The 25,141-nt window shown below is 48.2% G+C and overlaps 1 protein-coding gene across 1 annotated transcript in view; it reads left to right on the top strand.

The window, feature by feature from the left end:
• Positions 1–24,311, top strand: part of CDC23 (cell division cycle 23) — a 66,848-nt gene extending 42,537 nt beyond the window's left edge. Inside the window, exons 6-16 of the mRNA XM_086931822.1 lie at positions 3,646–3,778; positions 4,159–4,336; positions 4,418–4,515; positions 5,199–5,280; positions 5,432–5,585; positions 6,398–6,517; positions 6,718–6,793; positions 10,626–10,687; positions 10,784–10,862; positions 11,024–11,143; positions 23,393–24,311. Coding sequence (XP_086787948.1) covers positions 3,646–3,778; positions 4,159–4,336; positions 4,418–4,515; positions 5,199–5,280; positions 5,432–5,585; positions 6,398–6,517; positions 6,718–6,793; positions 10,626–10,687; positions 10,784–10,862; positions 11,024–11,143; positions 23,393–23,569 — 1,279 coding nt within the window. The 3' untranslated portion in view covers positions 23,570–24,311. The remainder of the gene's footprint in view (positions 1–3,645; positions 3,779–4,158; positions 4,337–4,417; positions 4,516–5,198; positions 5,281–5,431; positions 5,586–6,397; positions 6,518–6,717; positions 6,794–10,625; positions 10,688–10,783; positions 10,863–11,023; positions 11,144–23,392) is intronic.
• The last annotated feature ends 830 nt before the right edge of the window (positions 24,312–25,141 follow it).

The raw sequence follows: 25,141 nt of genomic DNA, 5'->3' as shown, positions 1-25,141 counted from the left end.
AACGTAGTTGGCGGGAGGGGGTGTAGAAGGACAGTCGAGAGTTGAGGCAATCTGGTCCGATGTCGTAGAGTGATTTGTGTGCGTGGGTAAGCAGTCGGAAAGTGATCCTCTTATTGACGGGTAGCCAGTGGAGGTCTTTAAGGTGACCAGAGATGTGTTCGTTACGTGGGATGTCTAATATGAGCCTGGCTGAGGCGTTTTGGATTCGTTGGAGTTTCTTCTGGAGTTTAGCGGTGGTACCTGCGTAGAGGGTGTTTCCGTAGTCCAGTCGGCTCGTGACCAGAGCGTGGGTGACTGTTTTCCTTGTTTCGGAGGGGATCCAGCGGAATGTTTTTCTGAGCATGCGAAGAACGTTGAAGCAGGATGAGGATACGGCGCTGACTTGTCTGTTCATTGAGAGTGAAGAATCCAGGATGACGCCAAGGTTCCGTGCGTGGTCTGTCGGGATGGGTGCTTTTCCAAGGGATTCCGGCCACCAGGAGTCGTCCCAGGCAGAGGGGGATGTACCTAGGATGAGGACTTCTGTTTTGTCTGAGTTCAGTTTCAGACGGCTTTGTTTCATCCATTCGGCGACTTTTTTCATTCCTTCGTGTAGGTTAGTTTTGGCAGTGCAGGGGTCCTTGGTGAGAGAAAGGATCAGTTGAGTGTCATCCGCGTAAGAGATGATGTTGAGGTTGTGTTGGCGGGCGATGGCCGCGAGGGGGCTCATGTATACGTTGAAGAGGGTGGGACTGAGTGAGGATCCTTGAGGTACGCCGCAGATGACTTCAGAGGCCTCGGACTTGAATGGAGGAAGGCGGACTCTTTGGGTTCTTCCGGTGAGGAACGAGGTGATCCATTCAAGTGCTTTTCCTTGGATTCCGATGTTATTGAGGCGTTGTAGAAGGGTGCTGTGGCAGACTGTGTCGAATGCTGCGGAGAGGTCGAGGAGGATGAGGGCGACTGTGTCTCCATTGTCCAGTAGAGTTCGAATGTCGTCTGTTGCTGCGATGAGGGCGGTCTCGGTGCTGTGTTTTGCTCGGAAGCCAGATTGTGAGGGGTCGAGGGATTTGTTGGCTTCGAGGAAGACGGCGAGTTGGTTGTTGACGGCTTTCTCAATGACTTTTGCCGGGAATGGAAGGAGCGAGATGGGGCGGTAGTTTTTGAGTTCGGTGGGGTCCGCTGTTGGTTTTTTCAGAAGGGCGGTGAGTTCAGCGTGTTTCCAGTCTTCTGGGAAGGTAGCGGAGTTGAAGGAGCAGTTGATGACGTCTCGGAGGTGAGGTGCTATGACGGAGTCTGCTTTGTTGAAGATGTGGTGAGGGCATGGGTCTGTGGGGGATCCAGAGTGGATGGAATTCATCAGGCGGATGGTGTCCTCAGTGGAGATTGAGTTCCAGGCGTTAAGGGTGTTTACGGGGGGAAGATGGTCAGCAGCAGGAGAAGGATCTGCCGCCGGCGGTGGTTTTCCGGATACGAGGAACTGTGGCGAGGGCGAGGTTGGCGGAGCGGAGGCTGCAGGTGGGGGTGTGGAAGCTGAGTCAGTCGTTGACGTATGTGGGTCCGGTATTGTGTAGTGCTTTGTGTGCGTGGATGAGGAGCTTGAAGGTGATCCTCCTGTTGACGGGGAGCCAGTGTAGGCCTCTCAGGTGGGGTGTGATGTGGCTACGTTTTGGGACGTTGATGATCAGTCGTGCCGAGGCGTTCTGGATTCGTTGTAGTTCATTCAGGAGCTTGGTGGTTGTTCCTGAGTAGAGGGCGTTCCTGTAGTCGAGTCTGCTGGTGATGAGGGCATGGGTGACTGTTTTTCTCGTGTCGGGAGGGATCCATTTGAACATCTTAACGAGCATTCGGAGGGTGTTGAAGCAGGAAGCAGAGACGACGTTGACTTGCTTGGTCATGGAGAGGGCGGAGTCGAGGATGAACCCCAGGTTGCGTACGTGGTTGGTGGGTTCCGGGGCTGTGCCTAGCGATGTGGGCCACCAGGAGTCGTCCCAGGCTGATGGGGCGAGTCCGAGGATGAGGACCTCCGTCTTGTCTGAGTTCAGCTTCAGTCTGCTGTCCTTCATCCAGTCGGCGACGGCCTTCATTCCTCTGTGGAGGTTGGCTTTGGCGGTGTGGGGGTCTTCAGTGAGGGATATGATCAGCTGGGTGTCGTCGGCGTAGGAGATGAGGTTGAGGTTGTGTTGTCGTGCGACATGGGCGAGCTGTGCCATGTAGATATTGAACAGCGTCGGGCTGAGGGAGGATCACTGTGGGACGCCCCAGATGATCTCTGTGGTTTTTGAGCGGAAGGGTGGGAGGCGGACGCTCTGGGTTCTGCCGGAGCGGAAGGATGTGGTCCAGGCCAGGGCCTTCTCTTGGATTCCGGCATCCTGGAGGCGAGTTGATAGAGTGCGGTGGCAGACCATGTCGAAGGCTGCTGATAGGTCCATGAGGATGAGGGCGGCTGTTTCTCCTTTGTCTATCAGGATCCTGATGTCGTCGGTGGCAGCGATGAGGACAGTCTTGGTGCTGTGGTTGCTGCGGAAGCCGGATTTGGAAGGGTCCAGGAAGTCGTTGTCTTCGAGGTAGCGGGTTAGCTGCTTGTTGACAATCTTCTCTGTTACTTTTGCCGGGAACGGGAGCAGGGAGATGGGCCGGAAGGTCTTGAGGTCCTTGGGGTCCGCCTTCGGTTTCTTCAGTAGGGCGTTGATCTCGGCGTGCTTCCAGCTTTCCGGGAAGGTTGCTGTCTCAAAGGAGATGTTGATTGTTTTCCGGTGGTGGGGCGCGATGGTTGTGCTGGCTTTGTTGAAAACGTGGTGAGGGCAGGGGTCGGAAGGTATCCGGAGTGGATAGAGTTCATGGTTTTGATGGTGTCTTCGTCGCTGACGTTGGACCAGGCGGTCAGGCGACTGGTGCAGGTGGAGGTCGCAGGGGTGGTAATCTTGGTGGTGGGTGCGGGGTGTCGGGGTTGAAGCTGTCGTGGATGTCGGTGATCTTGCGGTGAAAGAAGGTGGCCAGGGAGTCTTAAGGGTCTTGTGATGGTGGGATGTCGTTGGTGTTGGAGCTGGGGTTGGAGAGTTCTATCACGATGCTGAAGAGCTCTTTGGTGTTGTGTGCGTTGTTGTCTAGGCGGTCCTGATGAGTTGATGGTGTCTGTGGGTGGCGTTCTTGTGGGCTGTGTGCCTGTCTGGTGAACGGTCGCGGAGCCATTTCTTCTCCAGCTTCCGACAGGTGTGCTTGGAGGTCCGGAGGTCTTCGGTGAACCAGGCGGCTTTCTTGTTGGTGTGGTTGGCTGTGGAAATCTTGAGAGGGGCGAGGGTGTTGGCGCAGTCGTTGATCCACTGTTTGAGATTGGTGGAGGCGGTGTTGGGGTCGATGTGTCGGCGGGTGGTCTCAGGGCGAGGGTGGTAGTCAGATTGTCCTTGGTGACCTTGCCCCAGCAGCGGCTTGGCAGCTGTTGGGTGCGGTGGTGTGTGGTGGGTTTCCTGAAGGTGAAATGGATGCATCTGTGGTCGGTCCAGTGGGGTTCGGTGGTGTGGTTGAAGGAGACGTGGGGGCTTGCAGAGAAGATGGGGTCCAGCGTGTGTTTAATGGAGGGTTAATGAGTCGACAGGGTGCTTCCATAGCAAAAGGATGACCTCTGCCTGAGGCAGCACACTGAAATATTCACTTCTCTCATTGCAGGTACGGGGTGGTGTTGCGCAAGTTGGACTTGGTGAAGGAGGCCATTGAAGTTTTTGTGGAGGCAACACATGCACTGCCCTTACATTGGGGGGCATGGTTAGAGCTATGCAACCTCATCACGGACAAAGAGATGGTAAGTGTGTGTGGTTGCATACATATGATAGATCACTGGAGGGAATGTTTTTGGGGTGAATGGGCCTATAGGGTGATTGCATGACAGAAGAACTGTGAGCCTGAGCGGAGTGGGGACGTCACCAAAGATATACACCAACCTTTGACATTGATGGTAACTTGCCCATCTTAGTGTGGACTTTGCGTGTGTGTGTGTGTGTGTGTGTGTAAGTCAGGAGTACATCACATGTATTCAGGGGATGGGCTTTAATAGTGCATCTTTTAAGTGACAATTTACCCAACGGATAAGGGACATTCTTGCAGCAGGCAGGGAAGCTGTGTCTGTGTTTTTATACACACAGTGGAGGATGTGCCCCATCCTCATTTGTGCTTTTGTCTCAGCTCAAGCAGCTGTCTTTGCCAGAGTCCTGGGTGAAGGAGTTCTTCCTGGCTCACATTTACACTGAGCTGCAGCTAATCGAAGAGGCGTTGCAGAAGTACCAGAGTCTCATTGATGTAGGCTTCTCACAGAGCAGTTACATCATCTCCCAGATTGCAGTGGCATACCACAACATTCGAGGTAAGAATGTAGCATAATTTACTGGGTATAGCAGTCCTAGGTCCCTTCCTGACTTTTACTAACTAGTGCTCCTCTTTGCAGATATCGACAAGGCGCTCTCAATTTTCAATAAGTTACGGAAGCAAGATCCCTATAGAATTGAGAACATGGACACATTCTCCAACCTGCTGTATGTCCGGGTGAGTGGGTATGTCAATCATCCACCCTTTGTGGGCGATACATTTTCTTTCACTTAACTGGTGATTCTCCGGTTATGCTGGCAGGGGTGCCCAGAGGAACTTCCTGCTGAGAGAAATGCAGCTGATCTACGGGCTGAAGGGTTAAAGGGAGTTTCCTGCAACACTGCAGTCCTACAGGCTCCAATGTTAATAAGGGAGCTCCTTACAGAACTGGCAAGAACAAGAGAGCAGTATTCTTCAGGCAAAGGAGCTGGGGGTGGTAAACAAAGTTCCCTGCAGAGGAAATAGTATCACAAATCATGTAGGCAATTGGCGAGTGGAAACTGCTCCCCATTCCCCTGTTTCCTCTCTGCCCACCTCATGCCCTGCCCCAAGCACATTGAGAAGAAGTTCAAAGTGCAGTTTTCAGTATCACAAACTAAATGGGCACAGGATGTGAGGAAGAACCCCCAACAGGGTTGCACAGATGCAGGAACAGAGTTAATAGGGAGCTCCTTTTAGAATGTATAGTAATGTTTGTCACAGGACCACAGCTAGTGGACTGTTTAGAAGGCATACATCCATATCCCGCGTCCTGGCGCAAGTGGTCACTGTAGTACTTGCAGTAACCAGAAGTCTTCCTCAGTGCATTTTCTTTCTAGGTTTCATCTATTAATGGTCTTGTCTTGTTTTTTCTTCCCTAGAGTATGAAGCCGGAGCTCAGTTATCTGGCTCATGATTTGTGCGAGATCGACAAGTATCGCGTTGAGACATGCTGTGTTATTGGTGAGTGCATTTCTTGTTGTATGTTCCAAAAGGGTTGCCTCCTGTGATCCCTCATAATGCCACTCTATCTCTCATGTACACCCCCAGGCATCTGATAGTGGTGACACTGGTAATCTTCCTTTACTTCTCCTGACCCTTCCTTATTTTGTAGGTAATTACTACAGTTTGCGTTCTCAACACGAGAAGGCAGCCCTGTATTTCCAGCGAGCTTTGAAGCTAAATCCACGCTACCTTGGAGCTTGGACCCTCATGGGCCATGAGTACATGGAAATGAAGAACACGTCGGCAGCAATCCAAGCATACAGGTAATGAGGGAAACTGATGCTTCTACACAATGGTTGTGGATGGTGAGGCGAGGTATGTACATACCAGAATTGGATTCCTAGGGGCTTTTTCATACAGTAGGATAGAAAGTGGGGTATCTGAACATACGTATTATGAGGGAAGTCTTCTGTGCACACTGTTATTCATAAAACACGTAGGTGATGCGTATGAGGGTGTGGGGTGTTTTAAATAGTAATGTAGAAGTAACCAGGCCGCAGTGAAGTTACTTTACGCTTGATATTCCCCCAAAACATATTTATGGCTGCTGGCTACACCTTCTTCTTAATCATAACCAAATTGGCTCTCACTGACATTTGCACAGCACTGATCACTTTTCTATGGTGCTTAAAATTATTGTAATTTAATTGTAGGCTCGGGCACGCTTGGTTGCCAAATTTGTTTGTTCAGTGATAAAAATTGTCACCTAACAGGTTTCAAATAAATATTGATTTGAAGTTTACAAATATATGGCTGGCCCTGTATTTGAGTTTAAAAAAATATATATATTGGTATTGTTTGAGATGGATGGGTTTGCATTATCATTATTTCTGCATGCCTCCATTGTTACATTTCTAGGGATATACGTAAAGTATAGAATGGTTACATTGTTGAAGTGTCTTGGGCCACGGTGGCTGCCTAGATCAGAACGCAACAGAGCATGTAGGAAGACCACCCAGGAGTATTGCCTTAACACCATCTTACAACCCACCCCATCCCCATCCAGCAAATGATTCTTAGTTGTCCTAGTCCTGCAGTTTTAGATTTCGAGCTTATATGTTCATATTTTTTACAGACACGCGATTGAGGTGAACAAGAGAGATTACAGAGCTTGGTATGGGTTGGGGCAAACCTATGAGATCCTCAAAATGCCTTTTTACTGCCTATATTACTACAGACGCGCTCATCAGCTCAGGTAACCAACATTTTGCATGACATATGCATGCTTGTATGACAGATGAAAGGCTTGCCTGGGCTGCATGTTGTGTGTTTGGGGTTGCTGAGCGATGGAAAGGAGCACATATGCTATTGGCCATGCTTAGCTATTTTCTGCCACTCTTTCTCGCTGGTTCATGCAGTAGATTGCAACCATTGATTCATCTTTTTTTCTAACAGGCCCAATGACTCTCGAATGCTGGTTGCTCTAGGAGAGTGCTACGAGAAACTCAACCAGCTAGTGGAAGCAAAAAAGGTAACTACTGATGGGCATTGTTTGGCAATGAGGGCAATAGTTTCTCATGAATGGATATTTAGCATTGCAGTAACTCTAAAGTAAATCTGCAGCATGATTGAGAAGCACGGAAAAGGAATTCGGAGCATGGCTTTGAGAGCCAAGAGCACAGGGATCTAAGGTATTGACACATGGGTGCATTGAGCTTCCAGGACTTATATGGGCATCTTTTATGGGACTGGCACATGCCTTTGAAAGGACCCTGGGGCATAGCTCTGGGATGATATGGTAAGGGCTTTGGTGCATGACTTTAGGCACAATTAAAGGTCTCTCTGGGCTTTGCCTTGGGCACAAGGAGAGGGCTCCAGGGCAAGGTCTGATGTAGCGAAAGGGGCTATACCCAATTTAGAGAGAACATCCAAAATGAAGGGCCACATCCCTTCAAGTCAAGTGCCTGCCTACGTTCCAGTTTGCAGCCCTTACTTCTGTGTATAGCCTGTTTGAGAAAGGCATTTGTGGCGACACTGGATCATTCCACAGCAAGCCCAATGCGTTCATAGGACAGATGGTCGAGACAATAGACTTCGTGTAAGAAGCTGGACTCCTTTGCAGATATCCCCGCACTTTTTGATCCCATTGGACTAGTAGATGCTGTTTTTTTTACACTGACAGCACTGAAGCCTGTTAGCCAGGCTAAAGCACAAGTATTCTTTCCTGTAAAACTGACATGTTCAATTGTAACCCATTAGCAAGGACTTCACCCTTGTAAGTCCATAGTAAATGGTACCCCAAGTACTGGGCATGGGTACTAAAGAGAGTGCCTAAGGGCTGCAGAGCGTCTTATACCACATATGACCCATACAAACATTGCATGCAGGCTGCGAGAAAGGGCGCAAGCCCTTCTGATAACACAGCATTGCACACTCCCTATGTGCAGTGCCCATACACTGCATGTACTATATCCAAGTCACCTATACAGCAGGCCTTAGTATCCCTAAGGCAGGGTGCATTATATTACATGTGAGGACATAGCTGCATAAGCAGATATGCCCCTGAGGTGTCTAGTTCTATTACTAGATATTGTAAGTAAACCGGGAAGCCATCTTAACTATATGTACTGGGTCACTGGTCAATACAAGTTACCCAGCTACATAATGGCTTTACTGAAAATAATGGTGTTTGGTATCAAAGAACTCATATGGCTAAATCCATACTAATGCCACTATTTGATTTGTCCTGACATGCATCCAGAGGGCACCTTAGAGGTAACACTGAAAAACCTACGAGTCCTCTAGTGTGCTGGCTGACTGGTATAGGTCAGTCTGTCACCACAGGCGAGTTTCTGTCCCCCTAGAGATGAGAGCCAGCGCTGAGGTCAGAAACAATGCCTGCTCTAGCATAAAGTGTCACACCTCCTCCAGCAGGGTGGTTAGTAAATGTGCATACCAAGGCCAAAGGCTTCAAAGCATCTGCTGCCTTTGATATGGGACACTGACTTCCTCTCCTCCCAGACCTTGGAGATGCCACCCCCTGCCCTGAGTCCTGTTTGGCACCAGGACAATGGGAAATTAGCAATGCAGGTAGGCATGTTGTACCACCAGACCAGTTACACCCCTTGGGTGGGCTGCCTGACATGCTCCACTAAAGAAGGGTTCCACCCTTTTGTTTTTGGTGGAACTAGAACTCTGGGACAGGGTTATGCCCACTCCCCACAGGAAGTGTTCATATCGGGGGTGTAGTGACCCAATGGTAAGTAGGCCATTGGCTACTACCCTACACTCCACCTAAAGCCCCTAAATTGAGCATCTCAGGATGCCCCCGGAGTCCAAGAAAGCAAATCAAATCAAGATTTTGACTACTGAGAACCAAGGAAGATGAAGAAGGACCGACGAGTGAGAACATAGTAACTGCATCAAAGATTTGTGCCAAACCCTGCCAGGCTGCTTGTACTTTGCCTTTTGCTGAGGCGAACTCCACAAAAAGTTGGACACCCTCCCCAAACTTTTGGAGGAACGTCCTGCACCTCAACAACCAGGAAATATCTTTCTTGGACTGGAGGAGCAACTTCCCTGCGCCAGCAGGCACTGACTGCAGCTGCCCGGTCCAGCGTTCTGTCGATCCCCGGGCCCACCAAGGGAGCTGTACCCCAGCAAAAAGTCTTCATGATCTAGGAGATCAGATCCATCTCCCCACCAAGTTTGGAGACACCAGGACCCCCAGGAGCGGACCTGCACCAAACCTCTGGGTACCAAAGCAGTTGTTGCAACCAAGGGTTGTTGTGTGTCCAGTCTGGACACGCCAAACTACTGTCAAGGGTCGTTAGGATTCATAAGGCCAGCACAGAGAGTGGCCCTGCTGCCTTGCTTGCCCCCCTTCACCAGGTCTTCGACACACAGTGCGAGCCTCTAACAGCGTGACCCTGCCGGAGAAAACACCTATGCACCGAGCCGCACAGCCCGTGTCCACGGAAACCGATGGTGTCCCTGTACCCTAGAGACCCTCAAGAACTGAGCTGGGTTCTGCTGGGATGGTGCCCTAGTCCCTGGTTGCAGCCTCTTTTTACAGGTACCGTTTCCCATTGTCTTTAACGGGTGGCGTTTGAGGCTACCATCGCAATCGGCACCTCTGCACCCAGACACACCAGGGCTGACAGGATTGAACTGCTGGTGGTTTCTTGGGCCTTGGCCCTTGCTCACCTTAAGTCCAGAAGAATTGTCTTGTAGGTTGTTTGCAAGTGACCCTATACAGTGAATGTTTCTCCCATAGGATATCATTACTGTTTTCAAGACTCGTGCCTCAAATCTGACAGCTGTACTTTTCTACTGTGAAATTTGATAACGTCTAAAGTACTTATCCGATTAGGAAGTTCTTGGTTGCCTAGAATTCTATAAAATTGGTCTAGAGTTTCTTCTAGAGTGTGTCTCTCATTTATTGACTCCTGTGTGTGTTCAACAAACGCTTAAAGCTGTCTTCTGATGAGCCTAAACTGCTCGCCCACACTACCAGAAGGGAGAGCATTTGAGATTATCAATTGCAGCCCTGTAAGCCAATAGGGGTCCTCTGAACTTTCTACATAGTGGTACCTCATTTTGCACACTACAACAAAAAAAAGCCAGCATCCCACACCCAGCATTTTTCAAAATGCTGAATATATCACTGACCAAAACCCAGGACTGACTTTGTGAAGCATATAACTACGGAAGCTTGAAAGGTAGGTTAGCCAACCACACATTTCTTGGCTGTACCCTGCCCCACAGTGGCCGTCTGAGACCCAAAGGGATTCAGCTGGCTAAAACTAGACCCCAAACACACTTTAACTATTCTCATCAGTGACTTTGTTTTTCTGAAATTCCGTAGTACTGCAAATCACTCTTAGATGCCACTTTTTCTTTGAGGTCAAAGCAAGCAAGCCTGTCTCAAAGGCTTATCAGTTAAAACTAATTCTAGAGACTGGCAAAGCTGTGCTTACAGTAAGTCTGTGCTCAGGTGGTAGATGGTCTTTCCGCTTCAATCCCCGGGACACACTGAGGACATAGGTTGGACACTTGCAATCTTGCAACATCATCAGGTTGACATACAGGTATACTGTATATTCAGTTTTGGTAACCTGTTAGGGCACTTTGTTTTTTATTTATTCATTCTGCATGTTTTATGGTTTACTTAATTTCTTTACTAATTTGCAGGATACTTGCTTTTTTCCAGGTTTTAATCCCTTGACTTGTCTGATCTTTCTTTCCCTCTTTTATGACTTGGTGGATATCATCAGAGATGGCTTTTGTGTTGTAAACTGTTAGAAAAAGGTTTCGTTGATGACTTGTCTGTGTTTCTGATACTACATTTCTTTCGCCTGCAGTGTTACTGGAGAGCATATGCTGTGGGAGATGTGGAGAAGATGGCTCTGGTCAAACTAGCAAAGTAAGAGTTTGTTTTTACTCTGTTAATACTCGCCTGCCTGGTGCTTTCTGTAGTGCTTTCTTTCTCATTGAGCCAGCTTGTTTACTGCCTTCCTAGACTCCATGAGCAACTGAATGAGTCAGAGCAGGCGGCTCAGTGCTACATCAAGTACGTCCAGGATATCTACTCATGTGGGGTAAGGAAGTTAAATGGTTTATGATTATATTGTGATTGTACTAACACTGTCCGGTGCTTTATGTTTTTATTTAAATAGATTTTACTTGGCGGGAAGAGAATAGTCTGTGTGTTTGGATTGTGGCATAATGAACAAATCGTGTCTCTTCTCTTCCTCCTCAGGAGATTGTAGAACACCAGGAGGTCAGCACAGCCTTCCGATACCTCGCTCAGTATTACTTCAAGTGCAAGCTGTGGGATGAGGCATCTGCCTGTGCTCAGAAATGCTTCAATTTCAATGATGTGAGTTCACTGACTTTTATTAATGAGCTGTTAGGGGCCAACCACAATGTTGTCAGTTACGGTAGGAGTATGTCTCACAAACAATGGTTTGAAATTTGCAAGAAGCAGTCCATCTATGAAGCCATAAATCTTGTAGCTGGTTTCCTGAGTTGGTGCAAGCCCTCAAAACAGTGTGTACTCTTCAATGATTGCTGATAGTTTACACATTGATGTGCAGTGCGAGGTAAATACAGGTTAATGTGTTCTTGCGTGAGTGCAGTGCATGGGCTGAATGAAGAACTGTTTGGGCAGCAAAGTTTGGATGGGTCAATCCAGGTGATTGTACTGGATTGACACACAAGCATCTTAATTGGTGACTGAGGGCACCTTCGTCGCCTTCAATTAACTGATATACAAGTTTTTAGTGTTTTCTTTTTCTATGCATGAATGTTTGCTTAGGAATCTTGGGATTGCGAGTGCCATTTGTACTGTTTAAACAGTGGCACCTGCATGTGAAAATGGATAGCAAAAATCCCCCCATCCCCCCAAAAAGGCAAGTTTTATATGTAGTTCCCTGCCCAGGCCAGATATTGCTTGTCTGTTGCATTGCAGGAGCAGAGATACCATCCTGTAGCAGGCCCTTTTAAACTATAAAACAACAAAGTACTATTTTTCACTGACTGCATTGTCAGCACATTATTTTGAGGCGTCCTTCTTACCAGCCAAAACAAGTCCGAGAGCTGTTCCCAGTGAAGTTACAAATCACAATGGCTATAAGTCACTGTTCTTCATGAACCCAGATGAAGTATGGCAATGAACTGACCAGTGTGTACTCCTGTTACCTGCATGATTCTCGAAACACCGTAAGATTCCTCCAAGAGCAACCTATAAAGTACTTACCTGGAACGTTTGTGTTTTGGGCTTGAAGCAATGTTAAATACAGTCCTACCCAAGGCACAGAGGTGGTAACATTGTAGTCCTGCAAGAAACTCCTCTCACAAGCGAAGAAGTGCTTAAACTACAGTGTACATGGAGGGGGACAGATAATGGTGTATTTTTCATGTGCTAGGAGGACAGTAATATGGATCTGAATGGCACCCTGTTTAATGCACTCAACATATACATTGATACCAGTGGCGGATATGTTCTGGCTCATGGGAGGCTTGACAGGTAAAAAATGTACGCATCAAATGTAGACCAACACATATTTTTTGAAGAACCATCATCAAAGATTGCGATATTGCTACAATCCACTTTGCAGCTAATCTTGGCAGGTCCCACCCACTACTACCAGGCACTGAAATGTGGTTAGAGTATCTACTGTGTGCAACATCTGGAAACAACAATAGGATCTAACTGATGCATGGAGACACCTACACCCATCATTGAGAAAGTACTTGTTTTATTCTCCAATGCATAAGCTTCACATTAGGTTATACAGTATACTGTGCTTGAAGCACATACTATGAGCAGTCACCAAAGCTGAATACATAGGCAGAACTTTGTCCATCCTGATTGTCTCAACACGCGCCTTTCCTTTTACACCCCCACCCGCCAGCTGCGTTCGTCCAACCAAGTCCTCGACGCTGTTCCGCGCATCCACAAAGCCACCATGGGGGGAAGATCCTTCTCCTACTTAGCGGCCAAGACCTGGAATTCCCTTCCCATCCACCTCCGCCTTACTCAAAACCACCTAGCCTTCAGAAAACAGCTTAAAACCTGGATATTCGATAAGTAAACCCCCCCCCCCCCTTCCTCAAGCGCCTTGAGACCCTCTGGGTGTGTAGTGCGCTATATAAATTCCGACTTGACTTGACTTGAACCTGTTAATGCTAAGCCTCCCCGAAAGGGCACACACAACTCTTGTCATGGAGACTACAGGGTAAAATATTGAGATAAAATGTATCACGAATCACTCAGACGCTATAAACAATTACTTCAAAAAAATTATGGCACCGCCTCTAACAGACTAATACAATGGGATGCATTTAAAATGGTCCTCAGAGGCCACTTTATTAAGACAACAGTGGGGGTTAGGAAGGCACTAGTGACTGAAATTACAGAATTGAACATTACACTGAAAGAAGTTTAGCATAGACACAATCCCTGATGGACAGAAGCAGTTGCTGGAGCCCAAAGAAAAGTGTATAGCAACTTCTCTGACTTGACTGCAAAGAATACCTCGGGTGGGTGTTCACAGAATATAACAGAGCAGGGAGGTTACTAGCCTGGTTAGCAATACCAGAGCTCCAAGACAAACCGAGAACAGAACACCGCAGGAGACTGAATTTAATCAACTGAAGGTATCAACAGAGAGTTTGTATCATATTACTAAGCGCTATATAATAATACTGCAAGTGACAGCTCAGTAGCTATAATTGATTACCTACATTACAAATGACTCGGCTGTCCCATCAGCAGATGGAAGCACTAAACTTCCCCATAACTGAAAGTAAAATCAAAGATGCTGTACATGCGCTGGCAAAGTACCAGGCTCAGATTGGTTGCCCATCGAATTCTGTCAGGCATATACAGACATCTTTGAGAGGTAACCCCACTGACAACCTCCTATAGATCTCTCTCTGTTAAATACTGATTACAAAAATTCTTAGTAAAGTACTAGCCAGTAGAATACAACTGTGGCTGCCTTAACTTGTACACCCGGATCAAAATGGATTTATAGCCAGGAGAAATACACCATTATATATAAGGGGACTGGTATGGGGAATGGATGAGACCCTTCCCCCCCTTACTTGGTCCTCATTAGATCACTAGATCTAAAAAAAATCTTTCTATACGATATGCTTGAGAAACTGTTCTTGATTCAAGTGTTGCGACGCTTGAGATTCGGCCATTAAATTATAAACTGGATTAGACTCTTCTATTCGAATTCCATAGCCTGAATCAAACCTGGGAGACTGATCTCAGTCATTTGTGGTAAGCAGAGGGTCCCGCCAGGATGCTCTCTATCGCTTATTCTGTTTGCATTGGCTGTGTAACCCCTGGCATTGGCGTCCAGAGAGGTGTGCTGCACTGAGGGAATTGGAGTTTAGGAGGGGACTTGCACAGTTTCACTATATGCGGATGACCTAATATTGTTTCTAAGAGATTGACACACTGTAAATGCCCACAGCCACTGGTATGTTGTCATCAGTTGGCAAACACTCTAACCTACTTGTCAACTGGACTAAGATTTGTACATTTCCCATCTTCGTACCTGGTGCAATGAACGCTCCGATGGTATTGACAAAAGGGGGATAATGTGGGACATGCAATGCAGCGTTGCGATTGGTCTGAGCGATGTAGTTTGGCTCTCAGACGGGGACAGGGAGCCTTTGCATGTTCCTCACCAGGCTGTGTAATGCAGCCTGGTGGGGAACATGCAAAGTGCACATGACTGTTTGTCCGGTCCAAGACGGCCAGCCAAGCAGTCATGCCCACTTGGAGTGTTCAAGCCACCCTGTGCCACCAGCCCTGCCCCGCCCACCCTAACCCAGCCCCATAGTGAAAAATGTAATGATAATAACGAGGCTATCATTTTATTTTTCCTTTCTCCTGCTCTGAAAGCAATGAGGCGACACTCCTCAGCCTTAGCAGAGGAGCAGCCCCTGATCGGGTGGCTCTGGTTAAGCTGAAATTGCACAAAGACAAAGTCTTACTGGTTCCACCAGATATTGGATTGTAATACCTGGTAGGCCCTGTTGCAGTGGATTCACAGATGGGCAGAGAGAAAACTGGCAGAAATTGGTCTGATATAGTTCATTGCAGATCAAGGACAACTAATCTTTGAACTGCTGAATGCAAGCACTCCCTCAACGTATAGCTGGGGCTGTTTGCGGCTGCAACGTACAACTGGAAATGTGTGCTAACAAAAAGACAAATGCGAGCCCAAGGTAGGCACCAGAAGGCCCACTAGTTGGTTTCCCAACTGCTAAAGGTTATTTCAGAGCAGCCGAGCTGCATCCCTAGACGAGACTGAGGTTGGATACAGTTGTGAATTACTTGGACTCTGATAGAAGGGCATTGCTTGAAACTGAAGGACTGCCAAGTGGGCAATTCTTACAATACACTGTGCTGCAAAATGCATCAAAACAGTTTGAAAACCCCAAATATGGAGCAACAACATGACGTCCTCCTGTTAATGTACACCTTGGGACGCGACCGGTGAGTGGTCATCTGGTTCTATCAAGCCTTAATTAATATGACCAAAATTCATCTTAACTCTTCATGCAACAACTGGGAAACAGACCTTAACCGTGTCCTAGTAGATTTAGATTGGGCTTGAATTTTGAAATGCACATGCAAAGATAATGATTTGCATAGGTATTCTCTAACCCCCAAAAAACTCAATCAGATTTTAGGCAGGATCCCCAGATCATGCCCTAGGCATACACAAGATGCAGCAGGGTTTTCTCATATGGCCTGGGATTGTCCAATGTTAACACCTAATTGGGCAGAAATTGCCTCACTTCTCAAACTGACCTTGCAGAGTTGGCTTATGCACTGCAACGCGGTACCTGCTATAGCATTCTGCCCGCCCCACAACCTGTAAGGCACGTAGCAGATTTATAGACCAAGTTATATCAATGACTTAAAGAGCAATTGCCATAAACTGGAAATCAACATTTGCCTTCACAATACCGTTACAACCATTACAAAAAAAAGAGTTTCAAAGTGGGCAGGAACAGTTATACAGAGGAGAACACAAAGACTTACTTAAAGACGATTACGAGTCAGTGGGATGAAATACTGCTATCCTTAAATGCAAACATCAGAGGCACAATGGCAAACTTGTAACCTTTAAAGCTTTGACACATATACAAACACAACAGCCATTTGCCTACATTTTTACTTTGTGAAATGGGTTAAGCTTCACATTGTAGTGTTCCTCCTGCTGATCACAACAAATTAGGAAGACGCAACATGGCTAGCCTTGTTGAAAACACAGCACTTTGGCACACCTCACACTCCAATTATGTACCTTACGCCTCGTCTATCAAGGCAACAAGCATACATTTTATGGTTTAAATCTTTTTATTGAAACATTTTCACAACATATTCAGCATTTCGGGGGCATCACCAAAGCCGTGCACCCACGACCAAAGTATACCGCAGCCAAGAAATCAGTGCAGTAACGCACTTAAGGCAATTGACTTAAACATAACATGACTCCTAAATGAATGTGAATCCCTCACTCCCAGCCCCCTCCCTTGCCCCTTGTCCACTAAGAAAACAAACTAAAAAGAGCATGGCCTAGTGTCAAGCAGAATCACGCATCAAGACTCTGCTGGTTGCTGGTCCGACAGCCGTGGTAGGCGGAGATACCTAGGACAGGTGACTTCCCTAAATTCAGTAGAAAGGAGGGACAGAAACGGTTGCCATAGATCGTTGAATGCAGATCCTTTTCCTGCTAAGGTCAGTTAGCTTCTCCATGCCTAACACATGCCAAAGGCGGTATAGCCAATCAGTGAAGTTGGGGATCTGGGGGGTACGCCAGTGCGTCAGGATGTTTTGGACTGCAGATCCCAGCGCTATTGCAATAAGGCAGCCTCTGCGGGATTTTAAGGGATATGTTAATGGATTCGGGAGGCCCAGAAGGATATACGCAGGAAAGCGTGGTATTTGTGAATCCAAGTGCTTATCCACCTCTTCGAGTACTTGGTTCCAGTAAGGCTGGAGATGGGCACACTCCCACAATTGATACACAAGAGTGCCCCAGCTCCCGCATCCCCGCAAGCATTCCGCCCCTTTAGAGGGATCAATTGAATGTAGACGCTCAGGGGTATGATACCAATAAGTGGCCAGTTTGGTACGGGTTTCAGTCATTCCCATGTGGTATGCCGAGTGACGGGCTCTGTAATATACTCCCTCCCATTCCATATAGCTAAGTGTTCTGCCTAGATCCCGTTCCCATCACTTGCGGCTAGCATTGTACATGTGTGTGTGTCCCGGTGTAATAGCATCTTGTAAAGATCTGAAATTAGTTTTTAGTCCAAAGTGCGTGTGACAAGCCACTTTTCGTATGGGGTGAGGTGTCTGCTGGCTGACGGTCTGACCTGGTTGTGTAGGGCCCAATGCCTAATCTGGAGGTACCGAAGTCTTTCGGTTTCAGACAACCTATAGTCCAATTTAAGCTGCTGGAATGAGATGATCCCGTCCACGTAAAACAAGTGGCCAAGGAAACGACACCTTGTGGACCTCCACTGCGCGGAGGCGGCTCCCTCTAGGCCTGGATGGAAGTCGGGGTTATCGGATAGGGGAGTCAGCGGCGAGGGAAAGGTAGTCAAGTTGTGCTTGACGTTGGTACGGTCCCACGTTTCAAGGGTGGCTCGGGTGATAGAGGACGCGTATAGATTAGGGGGCCTGTGTGTCTTCCGTAGGAAAGGGATCCCCTGCAGAGGCCTACCAGCTACTGCTTGGTCTTGAAACAATCAATGTTTCTCGGAATCCAGCCGGCTCCATTCCACTAAATGAAGCAGTTGAGCCGCCTGGAAGTATAGCTGAAGGTCGGGGATACCGAGGCCCCCCCTCTTCAGGGGGATGCACTGTCAGAGCATGCTTCATCCTCTGCTTGCGACCGTTCCAGATGAAGTGTGCCAGTTCAAACTGGGTTTGCTGTAGCCACCCCTGTGGGGGTCAAAGAGGCAAAGTCTGGTACAGATACAGGAGCTGGGGCAATATAGTCATTTTAACTGCTGCTATTCTACCAAGCCAGGAGAGCGGGTAGTGCTTCCACTGGCCCAGTTCTTTGCGTATTTTCACCCATAGTTGCGCATAATTAATGGCCACTATATTCGGTAGGGAGAAAGCAAGCTGAATCCCGAGGTATGGAACTGAGCTTGCCGCCCATAGTATGGGGTGGCGGTCCTGAAGATTTGTCCGGGTGGAAGACGACAAGGAAAGGTCGAGTGCCACCGAATTATCCATATTCACCCTAAACCGCTAAAATTGGGCAAATGTCTCCAGTTCTGTGAGACATGCTGGAAGTGCGAGAGTCGGGTTTGATGGCGAGATCAGGACGTCGTCTGCGTATAAACTAATTGTGTGGGTGCTCCCCCCCATTTAATCCCCGATATCTCTGGGTTGTGCCGAAAGTGGGACGTCAGGGGTTCCATGTAGAACTCGGAGAAGGGGTGACAAGGGGCACCCCTGTCTCGGGCCCCTCTCCACAGGAAACTGTGATGGCGTGTGGCTGTTGACACACACCTTGGCCGTTTGAAACCGGTAGCAATTAAAGATGCGCGTACGGAACTTCTCCCCCCATCCCCGCCCGCTCGAGGACCCGTTCCAGGTATGGCCGGTGGACCCTGTCAAAGGCCTTTTCGACGTCTATGATGAGTAGCATGTATTCCCCTGGTATCTTAGACACTTTCCTGATAAGGTGGAGTGCCCGCTTTGTATTATCAATTGTTTGGCGCTAGGGGATAAAGCCTGCTTGATCCGGGGCTATCAGATCTGGCATATACTACGCAAGGCGAGTGGCCAAAATCCTGGTATACATCTTGATATCTACGTTAAGGAGAGATATAGGGCGGTAAGCCCCGCATGTAGTTCTATCTTTGCCCGGTTTCGGGATGACCACTATGGAGGCTTCCAGCATTTCTCCTGTAATCGCCCCGGGTTCCAAGAACGTGTTTAAGAGCTTAGTGAGGATCGGTGCCACCAACGCGCAGAAGGTTTTTATAAAATGTTGCAGAAAAGCCATCCGGCCCAGGGGCCTTAGCAGGCTTGAGATGGCCGCGACCACCTCTTCTATCCATATGTCTCCGTCCAATAGATCAGCCTGCGTTTTAGTCAGAGTGGGCAGGTCGGTGGCTGCTAGGTACTCTGCCCCATCTGTATAGGACAGGGGTGTGCTAGCGTATAAGCAGGCGTAAAAATCGCGGATTGTCTCCTCCGACGTGAATCTCCTGGACCCCTTGTCTGTCGGGTCTCTGGCAATTTATGTGCAAGGAGCCGACCGCATCTGTCACCCCCGGTGTAGTAAACATTTCGCAGCCGGAGGGCTGCGTACTCTGCCCTGTCCTGATCTAAGGATGCCAACTGCTGCTGCACGTTTTTCAGTTGACGCCAAATCCGTGGCGCCCCTGTCCGCTGATGCATCTGTGCGAGCTCCCTCGTTTTTTGGGTGAGATCTGCTCTCTTACGCTTGCGATCTGAATTTTCTGCCGCTGAAATGGCCAGTATTTCCTAGCGGATGACCATTTTGAACGCCGCCCATTGTGTGGCCCCGGACTTGTCCTTGTTCTTGTTATGGGAAAAATAATCTTGCCTTGTAGTTGTTCTACCACTTTGTGTAAGAGGGTGTCACGAAGGCGCCAGTGTCACAGGGATCGCTGCGTGGGGGGAGGGGGGGGGGGTGGTAAAGGAGTTTAGTACTGGTGCATGGTCCGACAAGGAAGCTACTTCTATTTCTACGGTCGTTACTAGTGCATGCATAGGGGCTGAAGATAGCAGGTAGTCTAGTCTAGCATACGTTTTGTACGCATTAGAATAGTAAGAGTATTCCCTAGGGCTGGGATGGAAACTGCGCCATAAATCCTGAAGGCCTAAGTCTTGCAAGCACGCCAGTCCCATGGTCGAAAGCGCCCCAGTCTGCCCTGCATGTTGGCATGTTCTGTCTGCCACATTGTCGAAAACCAGATTCAAGTCACCACTCAGCAGGATCTGTCTCTCCGTCGTGGCTGTCGCGTCAGTGAGTGCTGTGTGTAAAAACCGTTCTTGTCCCTCGTTGGGGGCGTATACTGAGCCTACTGTGAATGTGAAGCCACCTAAGGTAAAGCGATATGTAAGGAGTCTCCCCTTAATCTCGGCCTCTTTGTGAAGGACCTTCCCTCGAATCCCTTTGGTAACAAGTATGACGACTCCTGCTGTTTTGGTGGGGTTAGAGGAAAACAGCTGGGTAGGGAATTTACGTGACTTGAGATGGTAACAGTCCTTAGGTAAGAGATGTGTTTCCTGCAAGAGACAAATGTCAGCATGAGTATTTTCAAGACCGGGCAATACTGCTTTGCATTTAACAGGATTGTTGAGCCCCCTCACGTTCTGGAAAAGTATCTTAAGTGTGGTGGGGGCCATTAATTCAGGTGGGAGTGACTAGGGCCATGAGTGGATCCTGGTGCCTTTTGCTGTGCTCTTAGGGAGCGGGTTATGGTGCTGAAGTGTTCTACCTGTACAAAGCCGTAGTGTTGATTAAAAAAAAAAAAAAGGGTTGACAAGGGGCCCAAAAACCTTAAAAATAAAATCCCCATCATCTAACAAAGTGGAACTCCTCTGCAGAGGTGAAGAAGGAAAACAGTGTAACCAATAGAATAGTGAACTGGAAAATTCACGAAAAACATTTCGAAGTCCATCCTCTTGTGATGATCGGGGAAGACTTTACATGGGGAGTTGTTCGTGGCCAAGGACAGTTCTCTTGTCCCCTGCCGGCCGGATCCGGCTCACGTGGACAAGTTCAAGCGCGTCAATTTGCTGTAGGTACGTCAACCCGGCTGTGTCTTTGCGATCTCTGCTGGACGGGACTTCAGCGCAGCCTTCTGACCTCTGGAGGTCTCCGCAAGGTTTGGTCTTTTGGTTCGGCGGCGTTTGCCTTGTTGCCTCCATCGGGGTTTGTTGTTGTCTGTGCTGGGCCCTCATCACTGCTGTCTTCCGTCGGATGCTCTATACCCAAGAGACGACAGGCCGTCGTAAGGGAGCGGATTTGAAACCGCTTTCCGTCCATGCGAAAGATCAAGCGAAACTGGTGTCCCCAGCTTTATGGGATATCGTGTTGGTGGAGATAGGAGGTGACTGGTCTGAAGGTCCTTCGTTTTGTGTTGGGTCAAATCAACTAGGTCCTGTAATAAGACCAGGGACTGTCCGCGGAAAGATATTGGGTGCATCTGTCGCGCTTTCCGCAGTATCTCTTCTTTGGTACGTAAATCTTGCACACAGACCAAGATGTCGGAAGGCGGAGCTGCGTCTGGGAGTGGAGGTCCCACTCTTTGCGCCCGATCCAGCTTAATGTCCCTACCCGGCGGATTGCTTAGGATGTGGTTAAAAAGTTCCTTAGTATATTCAAAGATGTCATCCGCCTCTTCCTTGGATTTGACACCCTGAATCCGGCATCACGATCTGTTCTCCAGTCCTCGAGATGGGACTGGAGGTCCACTTGTTGGTCATGAATGCGGATAACTTCTTGTTGCAAAGTGGCCATCTCCACGTCCCGCTTGTCAGACTTTTCCTCCAACTCTGCGACCCGTTCGCCAATGTTCTCCACGTTCCTGCGGACTTCTTTGAGGTCTGCCGTGAGGTCGCGTCTAAGCGTTTCTATGTACTCCCGAAGTGCCTCAAACAGGGATTCAAGGAATGCTTTGGTGATCATTTCTCCCCCTTCGGTATTCATGGGGCAAACCGTCCCTGAGGTCGCTGATGTGCCCCCTGGTTACTGATCGTTTTGGGCCTTAGCAAAAAGGTCTTTGAGGGTCTTGTCTTTCCGCACCCGGGAGGAGGACATGATAGGCGCGAGCCAGGTGCTGTGTCCGGGCAGAGAGCCCCAGGTTCAGTAGGCAGAAGAAGGGGGTTGGAGTGAGCCCCGCCGGATGCAGTGAGCATAGCGCTAGTGGCGACAGATGCTGGTCATTCAGCGTACTCCTGGTCTGCTGGGCGGCCCCCGCCGCAGTCACAAAAGGCGGCTGGCCTCCTGACGAGGCTACGAGTCCCGCCCTGGCTACGCCACTGTCACAGACCCTTAGTGGTGTGACTCGGAAGACACAGTCAACCATGAGGTGAGATCAGGGCCCCAAAGTTGAACTCTCTGTAGCAGGGCGAGGTACAAGGTGCGTCGGGACACACAACCACCATCGATTGACTCCTCAAGCTCCGGGCCCTACCCAGCCCTCTCAGGGTGAACTCTGCTGCAGCGATGCTCTGTCACCCTGAACTCCCAGTCCCGACCGAACACTGCAACTTTCCCCGCACGGCACTTGCCTGGGGGTCCCTCTGGCGCGGTGATGCCGGATGCTCCCACCGCATCTCTGTCTAGGGCTGGAGTCTCCAAGATGCTGCATCCACACAAAATGGCGGGGCCGCCGTTTCACCACAGCCAGCCAAGCCACAGTGGGCGACCCCCAGGAGCCCCCGCACCGTCAGGAACCCTGCTGGTCTTCAAATGTGGCTGCTGCTGCACGCCTTCAAAGCTCAGGATCTTTGCGAGAAGATGTAAGAAAACATGCAACCCTCCATGCGGCCGACGCTGTCGTAGGATCGGGTCTCCTAAAATGGGGGTCCTCTGCTCCCACGTGAAGAAGGCACCGAGCCCGCAGGGTCCTCTCTGCTTCTACCGTCCCCCGGGAGCCCCCGGACCTATGAGCGTCATCCTGGGGGGCTCTTTTACCAGAAGTAAAGAAAAAACTAGCCCTGGTTTCGGTTTCAAGTATCGCGCCCGTGTTGTGGGCACAATAATTGAAACCACGTGACGGCCTATTGGTGTCTATTACGCGCACCAAGCGACCCCAATAGGCCGTGGGCGGAGCAATGCACCTTTGGCCAATAGCGTGCAGTCTTTCATTAAAAGACGCACACTAAGGCCAATGGGGTAGCTGAAAAGGAAACGCACACGCTTGAGCATGTGAGATTCCTAGGTCAGCTCACTTTCCCCGTTTTTCCCCTCACTAAATGTCTCGCGCTGCGCAGTGCACCAATAGGCGCGAGATCTAAAAACCTGCTTGCTAAAACATTCTTTTGAAAGTCCTCTATTTTACTCAATTCCTGCCGATGTTCGATGAACATACAAGAAAGGCTGATGATGGAGAAGGAAAAGATGCTTACTTGTAAAATCCTTATTCTCCATTTTGGACCTTTTCTTTGAATTCAAACACCTTTTTCTCTCTGCTGTAGCATTATAGAAGAGGTCCTTGACCACTCTGACCTGTAAAAATTAAGTGGTTAACCGTTTATGCAAATCAGCATATAGAATCCTTAAAGGAGCACAGCACATTTTTCTCCATCTAAAAAAATCTCATTAGCACCATTTCTTTGTGAGATTGGTTCTCTGCCAAAAGTAAATTGAAGCACTGTTTTACAAATTTAAATTCAACGAAAAAGAACATGTTAAGAAGTACAGACATGCTTTTTTTGCAGATAAGTTTGCAAAAGCAAAAAGGTTACACATGTAAAATTTGTTATGGAATTCTGCACATGGGCAAGAAAATTCTGTTTATAAATAAAATGAAAATACATATGCTAGAATACTAGTATTGCAAGTAACTTCCTCCCCTTTTTTCCCCCCAGACACGAGAGGAGGGCAAAGCACTTCTTCGACAGATCCTTCAACTACGGAACCAGGGAGACGGTGGTTCCACAGAGTCGTCCAGTGCAGCACCCTTCTTCCTGCCGCAGCCCCTGTCTGCAAGCAACACCCCCACACGCCGGGTGTCTCCACTCAACTTGTCTTCTGTCACACCCTAACACCTCACATGGACACCTTCCAATACAGAGTTGGATAGAGGGGTGCTAGTGCTGTCCTTGGGTCAGGCTGGTCCTGCTCAGTTCAGTTTCTGAACAGGTGCTGTGCAGCACACTCAGCAATGCAGAGACATTGTAGAATGCTTTAACTGGGTATACTCCATTTGTTCAGATAGGACAGCCCACTGAAGTTTTTTGTCCTTGTGATGGTGCTACATTACCCCTTTTGGGCACTTAAGCTTTTTTTTATAATGACTTGTATCAATAGGTACCTTGCTTGAGATCCCTCCTGTGCAGTTCAAAAAAAGAGGAAAGAGCAGACTTCTGAGCAGGTTAAACTGAAATGCAATGGCATTGAACAAAGCAAGCTCCGTGGTACCTTGTGAGGTGCACAAATGGAGGCAGTGAGACCCTGTACTTGAAAATTGACTTGGTGTGGACGCCTCAACAACCACAGTAAGAGGAAAGGAAGACCTGCCTGGCTATAGGCGGCACAAAGATTACCTACAAAGCTCCTTATGAAATGGGCATTTTGACTAAAAGACAGTCCCAAGACCCGGTCACGCCATTTTTATGTAGAAAATAAAGGTATGCCTGACTGAACCTTGTTCACGTATTCTAGAGACGAAGCAAGTAATAAGCATTTTGACTGGAAAATGCATCTGAGAAGTTCCTAGCCTTGGAGTGGACCTGTGGATGTACATTGTTTTCCTACAACAGAGAGCTTATTAAATCTTGTTTCTTGCCCTTTGGTTTGTCCTGTCTCTTATAGTCTACAATCATTAATGTGCATTGTAGTTCTCTCAGACATATTTGTTTTGGGGAGGTTCTAAAAGTTGGTGCTATTTTGCTACTGCCGATCCAGACCCATGCTTCTGGAAAAAAATGCCCACTCGGGTGCCCTCTCACACTTCAAGAAATAAGCCATTTTGTGTTTACACTGTACGTTCTGTGGAGTCTAGATGGCCTCTCACCCTCTACATTCTTACCCTTTGTGCTACATTCTTACCATTTGTGCTTAAAGAAAAAATGGGAAAATGCAGCATACTAAATGTCTGGGCGGAATTGTCCTCTGGTTTATATTCTTTTGTACAGCTGCGTAGAAGAGAGAACCAGCAGACACTCCCAACAGCCATTAAAGTATTTACACAAAACTATATTTATTCTACTTATTCTAATTGCATACCACAGTTTGAAATAAATTGTTACCACACCATTGTAGGCAAGGTTATGTTGCGCTTCATATACTTTTAATTCAAAATGTAAATTTTGCTTTCAATTTTCAGATGTGTCCAGAGAGTAAATGCTCATGCTGGGGCAGTTTATCCCGACCAAGAGTAACAGGAGTAGTCTGATCTGGGATTGCAATCTTTTGCATAGTTTGGCAAAGCTGTGCTATTCTTGTTTTTCCTCTGACCTGTGTTTTTCCATTTACTAAACTTAGCATTGTGCGAACCTCTTGGAGGTGTTTAACTTTTAGCAGTCCTCTTTAGAAAATCATAGCTTTGTTGAAAAGAGGTACATTCAGAGTGTTTGCTACACTGAGTAAGGGTTGCCAGTAACCCAGAAAACCAG

This window comes from Lissotriton vulgaris, chromosome 7 (assembly GCF_964263255.1).
Source record: "Lissotriton vulgaris chromosome 7, aLisVul1.2, whole genome shotgun sequence".
Taxonomy (NCBI): domain Eukaryota; kingdom Metazoa; phylum Chordata; class Amphibia; order Caudata; family Salamandridae; genus Lissotriton; species Lissotriton vulgaris.
Note: the sequence above shows the minus strand (reverse complement) of the source record. Positions and strands in the feature narration are given on the sequence as shown.